Here is a 14,454-nt window from a genome sequence, read left to right on the forward strand (position 1 = left end):
ACAAAAGAAAATGAAAAGGTGGAAAAATGACAATAATGGGAAGGATGCTATGAGGTTCCACTGTATCAGCAAATACACCAGTGGAAATTCACTTATCTTATCCCTCTTTCCTAAGGAGGTCAATAAGCACATTAGACTTTACGGTTGCACTGATGGAGGACTTTGGTCAGCCCTGTCTGTGTTAAAAAAAAATTGGAAAAAAATTGCGTCTTCCAAGTTCCTTCAGTAAATTTCACATGTTAAGTATTTGTTACAATATTAAACTATTATTGAAAATTAGAAAATATAGGAGAAGAGGTGCAGTTGATTTGACTTTTTTTAGTTACTCCTCATGACACAGACACGTTTTTCTGAAAACATAATAAGTGTAGCACATTGCTTTCTCTCTAAATGTGATTATGTTGGTACTTACATAGCACTGACTTTTGCCAGGTCACACAGCAGTCAATGTGGGGTCGAGATAATGACAACTCTCAGAAGGGGATGAACTTCGCCAGTGTGGCTGCTACGGGTGCAGTAGCTGGTAATGGATCTGGTGTTTCTGGCGGGAAATTCATTGATAATGTTCCGCCTCAGGTATGATGAAACTGTGACCATTATTTTAATATTCAGGAATGAACACTGAAATATAATTCATTTAGTCAGCTATTTAAATTCGATAGTAATCTCAGAAAATTTAAATAGCTGCGCAGACATGTAAACACTGTACAACACTAGGTGTGTGTTGATTTGCAGGTAGATGCAGCGAAGGCTCCTGGTTACCGTGGAACAACGGTCTGCTCTCCGGTGTCTTCAAAGACAAGCAGCAACAGCACAACCCCCCCTTCTATGCCAATGGTTCCTGGGTCGTCATACCAGAACGCTGGCGTGTACTCTGCAGAGCAATGTGTTCCTCACTCGTCTGGCCCTGTAATGACGATGGCTGTTAAACAGCCACCAGTGCAGGCAACCCACAGTGGCCTCGCCATTGCACGCCCAGTATCGAGTGGAAACACACTCGACATGCATTCTAATTCTGGTAATTCAGGAACCAACCTGAATGTGGGGGTCGTCGGTCAGCAGCCGTCATCTCACATGGATGTAAGTGGCGGTCCCATGACTCCATCTCCATTTGGAAACAGAGCGGTGTTTCAAAGCGGAGAGCATCCTCCTCGAACAGTTTCCAGTCACCAGCACAGCATCGTGGCATCCTCATCACAGTCTACACTCGACCACAGTGCTATGTACACCCCTGTGTCTGCACCGGGCTACGGGCCAGATCCCCAAGGTCACAGTACGGCCCTACTGAAGATGGTGCCTGGGGGAGGCGACGCTCAGACTGTTCCACAACAGCAGCAGCAACAGCAGCAGCCTCAGCAGCAGCAACCACCTCCGCAACAGCAGCAGCAACAGCAGCATCCGATGCTCAGTTCCTACCACCACCAGCACTCCCACCACCACCCCATGAACTACTCGCAGTCGAAACCCAACTCGTCCCAGGGGAACACGAGCACGACGGTGAGCATGTCCCGCTTGAATCCCAGTGCTCCCGACTTCTCTCTCCACCTAGCTAACAAGCCGCAGCAGCAGCAGCAGCCGCAGCAGACACAGCAGCAACAGCCTCCTCCACCCCCACCCCCACAGCAGCAGCAGCCACCTCAACAGCAACCGCCCCCACCACCGCCCCCACAGCAACAACAGCAGCAGCAGCAACAGCAGTCAGGGGCCGGCAACATGTTCAGTGCTACAGCAACATTCCATCAGCGAGCAAACGTGATGCCCCCCTCGCAGCCCCCCTCCTCCATGCAGACATCAGCATCGGCCCTAGGCACTATGCTTCCCAATATGTCGTTCCCATTGGCGAAGTCCTCTCTCAATCCTTACCACCACCAGCCACTACCGGGTCCTGGCCCGACCCCTGGCCCCACCACCAGCATGGGAGCCAATGGGCAAAGATGGCCCTTGTTCACCCCGACGTACCACCACCCTCACCACCCCCACGCGCAGCCTGACGTCATGGGACCAATGAGCTTCTCTGGCACCATGGCGCATTTGGCAAATCTCGCCGCAAACTTGGCACACCCTGGGAACGGCAGTGCCGCCGACCTGCTGGCAGGGCTGGAAAACGGGGCCATTGTGGGGGGAGGCAACTCTCCTGCGATGTCTCCGTCATCTCCGGCAAGCGGCAACCCAGGACAAGCGGGAGAGCCTGGCCACCACAAGCTGGAGGACCGCAAGATCCCACCCCGGCCGATCGGCACCGAGCGTGCCAGTTGGAAGAACAACTACGGCAGCATGGGCGGAGTAGGCACAGGTGGAGATCTGGATCCGAACTGGATGCTTGGTGGTGCAGATCCAAAGATGCCCATCTCGTCGTGGGTGGGTGCAGGCATGAGCCACTCCTTGGAAAGGCACCAGATTTACAGAGCCACTGCCTCACACTATGGCCGTATGCCCACAACTGACGAACTGCCTCACATGATGGATGCAACGTTCCAGGTATACACTAGTTGGGTGTACAAAAGCATGAGGATGTAAAGTGTGCCCTGCCTTTGAAGACATCCCACCCCTATTTTTAACATTTCCTGCTGCTACTGCAAGCATGAAGTCATTTCATTTGATTATGTTGTATGGTGTTGGATAATAAGTAATGTAAAGTAGCACTGGTGCATTGCAATTGTCACTCTTTGTATTTCGTGTGTATGTAATGTTAGGGATGTGCAAACAGTACACCATTCACACTGGTTCACGAGCTTTCTATTTGTGAGCACTGAATAGCAAATTTTATTTTTCATACATTGTACTAGAGTGGGTCTTTATAATAACTGTAGGCTGGTAACTCTCATTTAATGATATACTTGGAATTCTATTGCCAGTTCTGCTAGTCAGATTTGAACTGAATGTGTCTGCACGTTGCATTGGACATGATTGGCTCTGTAGGAAGTCATAGTAAATGTTACAGTAAACTTTAAGCTTTGTGCTATTATTGAGCATTTAAATGACAGAAAGTAGAATGTTTTGTCAAGCTATGGATCTTTACTATTATAATATTTGTCTAAAGAGATACAGTAGTATGTTATGAAGGTTGGTCGTGTAAGTTTTTGATTGTATTACTGCATACCTACACTCATTTGTAAACAGAAATTGTCTATTAAAGTAAATGATTTCAGATGAAATAACGTATTTGGCTCTGAGTTTGCTTCACTTTTATTTCGAAAGTTGTGTGGGTGATGCACAGCTAGAGGTGGGGTGATGAAATTGTGCCACTAAAAATTGCTGCAAATATTAAGCAGGTTTGTTTTTTATCTGAAGTCCAAATTCATCTTACATCGTGATAGAAAATTTCCAGGCAATACACAATGTCTGGCTGAATATTACATAATAAAAAAGTATGTTTCAGTCTTGAAGTGTGTTTTAGGATTCATACATTTTACAGCAGTCATGAGATATGCTCATTGCCCAAATGATGCCAGAAACTCTAAACAGTTTCTCACTTGAGATTTTCGTGGAAGTATTTCACCATTCATAGTTATTCTAAAACGATATCCCATGACACTACAGCCACATGAGGAACCAGGGTCGAGCCACACACCTGCCATCTATTAGTCACGTATCTAACTACCAGACAGGATAGGGGTTCTGCAAGTTCCCATGGCCACCTACCATAGCTTCCCAATTTTTGTAATGATGAGGCTGGGTGGATCCCTCTGCCCTTGAAAAATATAATTGAGTGTGCTGGAAATTAAACCGAGAAGTCCAGTTTATAGACAAGCTACCACCACACCATAGAAGTAGCCCAAAGTTATTCTGCAGAAGGAGAATTATTACATATCACCAGAACAAAAACAAAATAATAAATACAAATTGTGTAGTGTATGGAGGAGGGATGAGTTGAAGCCATTTGTATAGCCTGTTGTGAAAGTCATTGTCGTGCCCTGTCATGAAATGAATGGAAAGGAATCAAGCTACGTCATATTTACAAATTTTGTTATTTAATGAGAGACTTACATAACCATAATGCACAATACTGTGAGCACATAGATAACTATGTGACATCCATTTTGAAAAAAGTGGTGCTTGCTCATATTCTCTTACTGTTTTGAGATGCATATTTCACTAACATTTTGACAGTGATCATAGAACAAAGCGTCCACACCTGTGGAGTAACGGTCAGCGCGTCTGGCCGCGAAACCAGGTGGCCTGGGATCGAATCCTGGTCAGGCAAGTTACCTGGTTGAGGTTTTTTCTGGGGTTTTCCCTCAACCCAATACGAGCAAATGCTGGGTAACTTTCGGTGCTGGACCCTGGACTCATTTCACCAGCATTATCACCTTCATTTCATTCAGACGCTAAATAACCTAGATGTTGATACAGCGTCGTAAAATAACCCAATAAAATAAAAATAAAATAGTACAAAGCCACACTGACGTTGTGGTGTTTTACAGTGGGCTGAGGGAAAGAAAGTGTTAAATGGAGTATATGTTACTTTTACAATTTACTTTGATTTCTTCAGGGCATTTCAGATCAAATTTGCTTATTAGAATCCTTGAAATGATTATTTCAAAAGAGTGTTTGTGCAATCATTTTCTATCCAAAACAAAATCAGGTGAAAGTTTGAAGCCAAAGACGAGTATTTACGTGTTCGCACATCTCTAGAAAAAAATGCATGTGTTGCTGGCTTGATGGGCTGTTTTATTACCCTTATACCTGTTTTATTTTACTCCTGGTTCCGTATTTCCTTCTGGCTTCAAAAGCATTACTATAGCACTTTGGTGTGTTGGTTTCAGTTCCACCCTGTTTGTCTTATGTAGCTTTTCTTTCGTTTGAAATGCCAACGCACTATGTTGTCTTTACTTTTATGGTGCAGGAACCATTTTTTGAGTTTCAAAATATTATAATAAATACAGGCAGTTACCATTGCATGTGTCTGATATTATATTACAAAATTCAATACCAAGTTGTGGATCACCTTGTTTGAGAAGAATGTCATTTCAGTTTAATTTGCTCTTGAAATACTGTGACATTTGTCGTTTTAAATGGATTATAATTTTCTTGGAGCTTTCTAATAATGTCAGAATTTCTAGGAAAGCATCAGTCCTTCTTAAAACAGAAACTAAGAAAATACGTCACATGAAATGGAAACTACTTGGCAGTTCTGTTTCACTATCAATGAAGAGACTGGTATTAGAAATACAGTAGTTACGGAGATGGCACACCTAGTTGTAGATTTTACACATGGTAATAAGAGTACAATTTTATGTAGAATTATATGGTAAATTTTTCTTAATTTTCTTATAGAACCCTATGTTTGCAAATACACTACGTTTCTAAAAACAAAAGTTTAGAGTAGCAAATGCATTTTTAGTTTGCTCCCCTACCTATTTGCATTTGAAGTAAAATAATTTTACTTAAATGTGCATAAAAGTAATTTTGCAAGGGACACCATGTTTCATTCACTATAAAATATAGTATCTAATATGTTACTTTGTGCAGCCTCTGAAATGGCTAACTTTACAGTAATTTTTCAAAAGTAATACATATTGACCTTTATCCTATGAATTTTATTTGATATTTCAGTAACTTTGTCGTTTTGGCAGCCTTGTAATCAAGAAAGCACTATAAATAAAATCATAACACTGATTAATCTACTTTATAGCGGTTTGGAAATGTAGACTTTACCATTTATGTGTGGAGTGGGAGAAATAAGATTGTTGGAGATGCTTTTGAGAAAATTACCACTTTGCACTAATTTTGGCTAAGATCTTCAGATAGACTGAACACACCGTGCTGAGTAAAACTTCTGATCTTTATGTGCAAACTTTTAAGATGTGAGTAATGAATATGAACGAGATCCGGCCAGTTCTTTAGAAGAACAGGTTGTACACATGGACAGGTAATATTCCAGAAGCAACTATTTTGTTATGAGGGATGTACTGGATTGGTGCATAAGTTCGTAGTGTAAATAAATACTTGGTTGCTATGAAAACATGGACAGCAGATCAAGGGAAGTACAGAAAAATGTTACGAACTTATGCACCGATCCAATACTATTTCTGTAATTCATATAAAAACGTATTATTTAAAATGCTTTTCTCGTAGTTTCCTAATCTTTTAAATAAAACGTACAGATCATCATAGGCTTATATAGGCTTAATAAACAACTTTTAGTAAGTAATTACAAATAGCTATTCATTTTTCTTCCTGTGGGAATAAATGTCAGTTTCTGAATTGTGTCCAAACACCACATGAGAATTACAACTGTAGTAATAGTAGTAATAATAATAATAATAATAATAATAATAATACCAATAGTAATGATATAATAATAATCATGGTAATAATAATAATATTATAATAATAGTAATGACAGTAGTAGTAGTAGTAGTAGTAATGATAATGATAATGATATAGTAATACTTACTTACTGGCTTTTAACGAACCCGGAGGTTCATTGCCGCCCTCACATAAGCCCGCCATTGGTCCCTATCCTGAGCAAGATTAATCCAGTCTCTATCATCATATCCCACTTCCCTCAAGTCCATTTTAATATTATCTTTCCATCTACGTCTTGGCTTCCCCAAAGGTCTTTTTCCCTTCGGCCGCCCAACTAACACACTATATGCATTTCTGGATTTGCCCATATGTGCTACATAATGATATAGTAATAGTAGTAGTAGTAGTAGTAGTGGTAATGATAATGATTATGTAATAGTAGTACTAATAGTAATGTTGATGATGATGATGATGATAATAATAATAATAATAATAATAATAATAATAATGATGCCAATAGTAATGATATAATAATAATCATGGTAATAATAATGATAATGATATAATAATACTATTAGTAGTAGTAATTATAATAATGATATAGTAATAGTAGTAGTAATGATAATGATATAATAGTAGTACTAGTAGTAATGTTGATGATAATAATAATAATGCCAATAGTAATGATATAATAATGATAATGATGATATAATAGTAATGATAGTAATATCAATAATAATAATAATAATGATATAGTAATAATAATAGTAGTAGTAATGATAATAATGGTAATAGTAATGATAATAATGCCAATAGTAATTGTGATATAATAATAATTAATCATGGTAATAATAATGATAATGATATAATAATAGTAATGATAGTAGTAGTAGTAATAATAATAATAATAGTAGTAGTAGTAGTAATGATAATGGTAGTAGTAATGATGATATAATAATAATCATAGTAATGATAATAGTAATGATAGTAGTAGTAGTAGTAGTAGTAATAATAGTAGTAGTAGTAATGATAATAATGGTAATAGTAATGATGATATAATAATAATCATAGTAATGATAATAGTAATGATAGTAGTAGTAGTAGTAGTAATAATAGTAGTAGTAGTAATGATAATAATGGTAATAGTAATGATAATATAATAATAATAATCATGGTAATGATAATTATGATATAATAATAGTAATGATAATAGTAGTAGTAGCAGTAGTAGTAGTAATAATGATATAGTAATAGTAGTAGTAATGATAATAATGGTAATAGTAATGATAATAATGATATAGTAATAATAGTACTAGTAGTAATGTTGACGATAATAATAATAGTTTCAAACCCAGATGAAGTGTCCCATTACTGTTTTGCAATATAAAACAAGGTTCTGTTTATAAAGTAATTTTTGTCTGTGACTCACGTTGTAACATTATCTGCTACAGATTAGTTTAATTCACTGTCAGATTATCCTGTGATGCTTGTGGTTTTTCTGACAGTTATAACTTAAACCTGAGATATTTATGATGGACAATCGTGATGGGAAGAGGCAGATATTTAGTATATCATCGCTTAAGAATGGAGACCTCGTATTGGCATTTACATCATTTTACAGGGAACACAAAATAACTTCATTATTATTATAAAAAAGAACTTTAAAAATAAAGCTGTAAATTTGAATGTATTATTGTTTTTATGTTGAGCATTAAATAACATTATCATATTTTCGTATTTTCTATTCATACTATTATTTTGAAATCGAATGAAGTCAAATACCCACTTTCAGACAAAATGCTCATAAGAGGTATCCATTCTTAAGCTACGATCTATGTTGGAAATTAATTAGATACTTAAATCGCTAAATTGTTTTGAAATGTTTACATGATTGTAGCTCATTCTGCAACTTACAGAGCTGCAGGTTGCTTGTAATAGAGACCTGGGTTCGATCTCTATCAGATTCTGTGAATTTTTTTACTACACTCGGTTGTAGAACAGGTTTTCCTAATTGTAGTAGAAATCCATTGTAGTGAGGACTCAAGATGTACGACAAAATTGTCATATTTAAATGTTATGATTTTATTGCTAACTTCAACTCTACACTTATTAATTAAAATTCGTTACTTTTGGCCGTTTTATATATCTGACGAAGTCCATGTATAGGACTTGAAACTACACATTGCTATAATGCAATAAAATGAACACAAATATTTCTTTCGATCTCCCATATTAAAAATACAGTAAAGGCATCCCCTTACACGCCATGAAGGAGCATGTGGATTGAGCTCCAGACTTTCATGACCTCAACACCGAATGAGGTGGTATAGTCAGCACTATGCTCCAATTGCCTTTTACCACCAGAAGAGACCTAGTACTCATCCTAGAAGTTTTGGAAATGAGAAAAATCCCGCCACCACCTGGAATTGAAATCTGAACTGTCCAGATTGTAGCTGGGTGCTTACCAACTAAGCTGCGTGGTTGCTATTGAAAAATAATACATAATGCAGTTTAGACGTTCTCTCAGTCTCTCGATGCAGTCACTAACTTCAACAAATAATAATGGACTATGCTTCGATACCAGTTGCTATCAGGGAATACCAAAGAAATACTGTTATCAAGGTGGTTGCTGTAATCTCAGAGAACTTGATTTATTTACAACGATGAACAAAAAATGCAGTTATGAATAAAGATCATCTTTTTAAGTGTGCAAAGTTAAAGAACTGTCCACAGGATTCAACATCATTTTATTGGGAAGCAAAAGACATTGTACCAAATGCCTGGACATTAAATAAATAATGAATACTAAAGAAATGCATTTATTTGTGGAGGTGATCTTCATGGCATTCTTTTGATTTTGTAATCATAGCATTTCTATTACCAATGTCATAATAATGGAAATTTCATTACTACAGTATTTAGTTAATTTATCTACAGTAAATGACGTAGTTCATCTGTTAGAAATAATTGAGTTTTAAATTATATGTCATTGCATAGTTTCTCTTCTTTCCCATAATCAAGCATGTATGACTGGAACAATGTAGAAATTCCATTGTGAGTGATTGCACTACTGATTAAAATTTAATCATATGGCTGATTACCAGTAAAAATAATATAGTAAAACCTGTCTAAACCAGAAATGCTTGGAAACAGAAATAATTTCCATTGTAGGGAGGTTCCTTTTTTTTGGGGGGGGGGGGGGGAAAGTTAACTGGTTTTTATACCTCTGTGCTGCTATTTCAGTACATGCATTGATAATTTAAATTTTAAAAACAATGAGAATCCAGAAATGCATATAGAGTGTTAGTTGGGAGGCCAGAGGGAAAAAGACCTTTGGGGAGGCCGAGACGTAGATGGGAAGATAATATTAAAATGGATTTGAGGGAGGTGGGATATGATGATAGAGACTGGATTAATCTTGCTCAGGATAGGGACCAATGGCGGGCTTATGTGAGGGCAGCAATGAACCTCCGGGTTCCTTAAAAGTCTGTAAGTAAGTAATGAAAAACAAGTAATTACGGGTATATTACAATATGAAAACCGCTAATTATTGGAAAGTCAAAGGCACTCCATTGTTTTTTGTTTCGTAACTTTTCTGGATAATAAAGCCTTCTCAATTACAATTTTTGTTGAAAGACATAGTCGTAGTTCTGCATTATTATTAGCAGTTGGTGTGAATTCCTCCATTTTCAGAATAGATTGCTTCTAGGAGCTTAATTTCATCTAGAATAAGGATTTTGTGTGTCTCCCTTGCCATTATCACTCATGGGTAACACTCGCAGCATAAGCACACTAATAGACTGCAGATGTAGAGGGGTAAATCTACAATGCAAGCTTATCAGTACAGTACTAGCGTCACAGAACAAACATTGCATCACACTCAACAACCTGTTCAAAAAGCTAATGAGTGGTACAGTTCTACAGTATTTTGTTTTAATTTTATTGCATACATTGGTAGGAATTCCGTTTTATTAAGTTTAATTGATATTTATTTCGTGGAACTGCCAATATTTCGACCCTCACAAGTATTAACATTGTAACTCACTTTCTTCCATTTTTCAGGAGAAGCAAATGAAGTTTTAAAATGATCATGTAAATCAGTTTATACAGATACTAACAATAGGATTTTACATACGATTGGGAAGGTTTAGAGCTACAATGATAGTACTGGAAGGAAGAAACAATTAAGACCATATTAACTAGCACAACTCAAAACCATAAAAAATTGAGTTACAATGTTAGTATTTGGGAGGGTCGATTTTTTTATTTCCACGTTAGGTTTCTATTTTAAACTGAATAAAATGCCTTACAACTTCATGGGACCATAGAAAAATCATATTTAAGGCAAGTTTCCGGTTTATTCAGTTTCTGCTTTAGGCAGGTTTCACGGTAATTGATTTCTTGCATCACAGTCAGTGTAGCTTTAGTGTAATTGATCATAAAATTTATTTGTTAAAAACATTTATTTTTAGGGTACTTATTATGATCTTATTACAATTTTATGGTGCAAAAACATAGTGACGTCATAATTGACTTATTGTTATAAACTGTACTCGTAATATTAGACTTTCACTGTTCTTCTTGTTGCTTTCATTCCGTTATCATTACAATAATCCAGAAGACTATCAAATAATATTATATACTATAGCATATCCTGAAATATTTGCCTTGCTGTGCAATTTTAGTATCACATTTCCGTTTTAGTTCAAAATTAAAATTGAAGGTACACAGGATGATTCAAGAAGTTTGGTCTGCACTTCCAGGAGTTTATTTCTGAGGTAATTTTCTACAAGAAGGTTCATGTGAATACAGATGCATTTCTAAATAGTTATTTCTTAGTGGGTCACTTTGAACCAGACTTCTATTGGTTGAACAAGACTACTGATTTATGGTTGATTAAATTTTTGATTACTGATCAGAGGAATTTGAGTCTCTCTGTATGTATTGTATACATACAGTCGCACTTTGATGCATACATAACTGTCAATATGGTAGCAACGACATCAGTCCAGTCATAGTTTGGATCTTCAGTTATCTCTGCCCAAGTATGCTTATCAAACATAGCCTGAAGAGATATGTCATAAACTAACATTGTGAATCATATGTTTGCTTAAGTATCAGAACTCTTTTGGACTCCTGCAATTTAAAAGATGTTGGTACTCTAAGTTACAAGTTATACTGACTTATGGTATAATAGCACCCAAGTTTGGGACATTTTGTTAGAGGTACTTTCTTCATAAAATCATAACTTTATGTTTATAACCGCTGCCAATAGTACAACATTTTGTCACTGTATGACAGAAATGTTAATTTAAAAGAAATTGAAAGAGGAAAGCTGCTGTTTCTGTGTACAATTGTGTACCACCAGGAGGGGAAAAAAAAAGCTTTCTATGTACTACAGTAAGCTGTTTGGAGATGTGACTCATACTTGTGCTGTCAGATACTTTGAAGTGGAAAGTGAAAATCTTAAAAGTCTGGTGCAAATGCCATTTAACATACATAACATACTTTCGTGTAACTTATGAAGTATTGTAAATGTTGAATAAAATAATGATGAAATCCTTTTTTCAGACTAAAATATACAAAAAAGTTTTGCACTTATTTTTTTTCTAATTAACACAAATACTACAATTTTTCGTAGGATTCAAATTATTACAATACTGTTGTGTTGTTACTGGAAATGAGACCTTTTTTTTTACTCAAAATGAGATCAGGAATAAATTTCACAAGGGCAGGTCCAACTTGATGAATCACATTGTTGACTAGCAGTGGAAATGCTGTTAGAGGAAGTTAATGAAAGACACCAAACTAATATCGTTTGTGTTAGGCAGTGGTAATGTATAAGAACACATCATTGTTTCCATTTGTACAGTTTTGTAAAAGGATAATCGAGCACAAAGGAAAGAAAGAAGTGGAAAATGTCTGTAAAATGAATTCTGAATTTATGAAAGAGGTTATGGAATGTCTAAAGAATTGTATTAGCAAGCTTCTTTATTAGACTCTCAAACTTTGTTTCCTTAAACCATAAAGAGTGTCTGAACAAGATATCCCTCTGTACAGCTTTCCTCTCTTCCTATGGTGAGTTTCATGCTCTTGAAAAATAAATATATTTGTTTTTAGTCCAACATCAGATGCGTTTATTATAGAAAGTATTGTGATGTGTAAAAAATCGAATTTGAGATTATGGCGGAAATGACGTTTTCAGCATTTCTGATGAAAAAAAGTCATTTTTAGATATCAGTCCATTTATTACAGCAATATCACCTAAATTACGTAAGGATTTTGTTCATATTCAGTACCCACAATTGAAAATATTTGGAAATTACGAAAATGAATTGTAATACATTTTAGTAAGAAGTATACAGGTTTTAATTTTAAATCAAGAACAAAATTGCGATAAACTTGAATGGATTCTAACAATTATTTTATTTTGTTTTCTTGCATAATATGAAGAGATAAATGAAATGAGCTGTCCAGTATATTCCTAGACATGTGTTTCTCAGAGAAATTAATTCTTATATGCAGATTAATTTCTGCTTTTTGTTGCGAATTTGGTAAAGTTCAGCAAGTCCCAATAGACCCTCAGACTAAGCCATGTAGAAATACCCTGAGTAAAGAACAATAGAACATTGTTTTTTGCTCCCATTAAAGTGAAAACCTTTGGGTGTTCCTGAATAAAATCATTCACGTTTGTTTGTAAGTGTCTTCACTCATAGTGGTAATACTTCAGTAATATTATTGCTTGCTTGTCTGCCTAATCCTGTATTCACCTGGATTGTAAGCCATGATTAAATGATGTAATGAAATCTCACTATTTAAGGAAGGTTGAAGTATATATTGAATTGATTTAAAATTCTGTTTCTCATAGAAGTGTTTTTAAATAGTACTGAAGGTATTCGGTTATCTTTAGTTAGTACAATTTATTTTCTTTGTGCTAACAGAACAGTAGTTAGTATGCAACATTTTCGCACCAAGAAACCCATAGTTTTGCAGATTTTTTCTGTTTTATATTAGTTTTTAGTTAAACGAATTAATTTTATCCATAAAATTCTCTTTACTGAACTTAGTATGTTTTTATTGAATGGTAGCAGTAGGTAGGAATAGTATGTTTAAATATATTAATAATGTTTATTTCAGAGAGACAGTCCGTACTTGTAGGTATCCATATTTATAATTTTAATTTACTTTCATACTAAGTAATTTCTGGACATTTACTGAAAGAAGCAGTAATCAGTATATTTCCAGCTTCCATTGTTCTACATTTGATAGATTTTTAGGTCTTTTGATAGATTTTTAGGTCTTCAAAAGTATCAGTATGTTAGTGAAGAAGGAATTTAATATTGGTGATGCAACTCAGATATACAGTAGATCCTCGATTCAACGGACTTCGGATTTAACAGACATATTTTAAAATCTCTATTTCTAGACTATTTCCGAACAAATATGCGCCAAATTTGATTTAATCGAAAATCGATGCTCTCTTCATTCAGCCTACTAGTTACTAGTTGCACAGCAACCTTCTACGAGTAAATAAATGCATATTCTTTTGTACCATCAGTGACTAACAGAAAGGCGTTTTTTAATCACTAAAACTGTCTGTAAAGTGATTTTTTATTACTGTACTGTATTTATAATCGGATCCTAATACTGTATAGTCTTTCATATTGAAATAGTAATACATTGTACTGTACTGTACTGTTAAAATTTCAGTGTTCTATTACAAAATGTCCCACGCTGTGGTGTCGTGGTTTAAGGCATCCTGTCTAGGACTCGCGTTACAGAATGCGCACTGGTTCAAGTCCTCATAGGGGATGAAATTTCGGTCAGAGAATGGGACCGGTGCCCACCCAGCATGTGATGCACTTGGGGAGCTACGATAGGTAGCGAAAATCCGGTTTTGCAAAACAAGTTATAATGGCTGGAGGGATCATCGTGCTAACCACACGATACCTCCATTCTGGTTGGATGATCGTCCACCTCTGCTTCGGCATGTGGACGCGAGGCCAGAAACTGGCTGGTGGGTCTTGGCCCTTCAGGGACTGTAGCACCACGAATTTATGGATTATAAAATATTACCCTTTAAAAACTTCGCGATTTAATGGACTTTCAGATTTAACGGACACCCCTTAGTCCCTATTATTCTGTTAAATCGAAGGTCTACTGTAATTGGAATTTTGATTGTGGTATTTTGAGGAATTTGTC

The 14,454-nt window shown here is 36.2% G+C and overlaps 1 protein-coding gene across 4 annotated transcripts in view; it reads left to right on the forward strand.

Moving 5' to 3' along the window:
- mask (multiple ankyrin repeats single KH domain) overlaps positions 1 to 14,454 on the forward strand; it is a 132,760-nt gene that overhangs the window by 113,163 nt on the left and 5,143 nt on the right. For all 4 annotated transcript variants that reach the window (XM_069836168.1, XM_069836169.1, XM_069836171.1 and 1 more), the window contains 2 exons: positions 433 to 576; positions 736 to 2,478. In XM_069836168.1, the coding sequence (XP_069692269.1) occupies positions 433 to 576; positions 736 to 2,478 (1,887 nt within the window). The remainder of the gene's footprint in view (positions 1 to 432; positions 577 to 735; positions 2,479 to 14,454) is intronic.

Source organism: Periplaneta americana, chromosome 9, assembly GCF_040183065.1.
Source record: "Periplaneta americana isolate PAMFEO1 chromosome 9, P.americana_PAMFEO1_priV1, whole genome shotgun sequence".
Lineage (NCBI taxonomy): Eukaryota > Metazoa > Arthropoda > Insecta > Blattodea > Blattidae > Periplaneta > Periplaneta americana.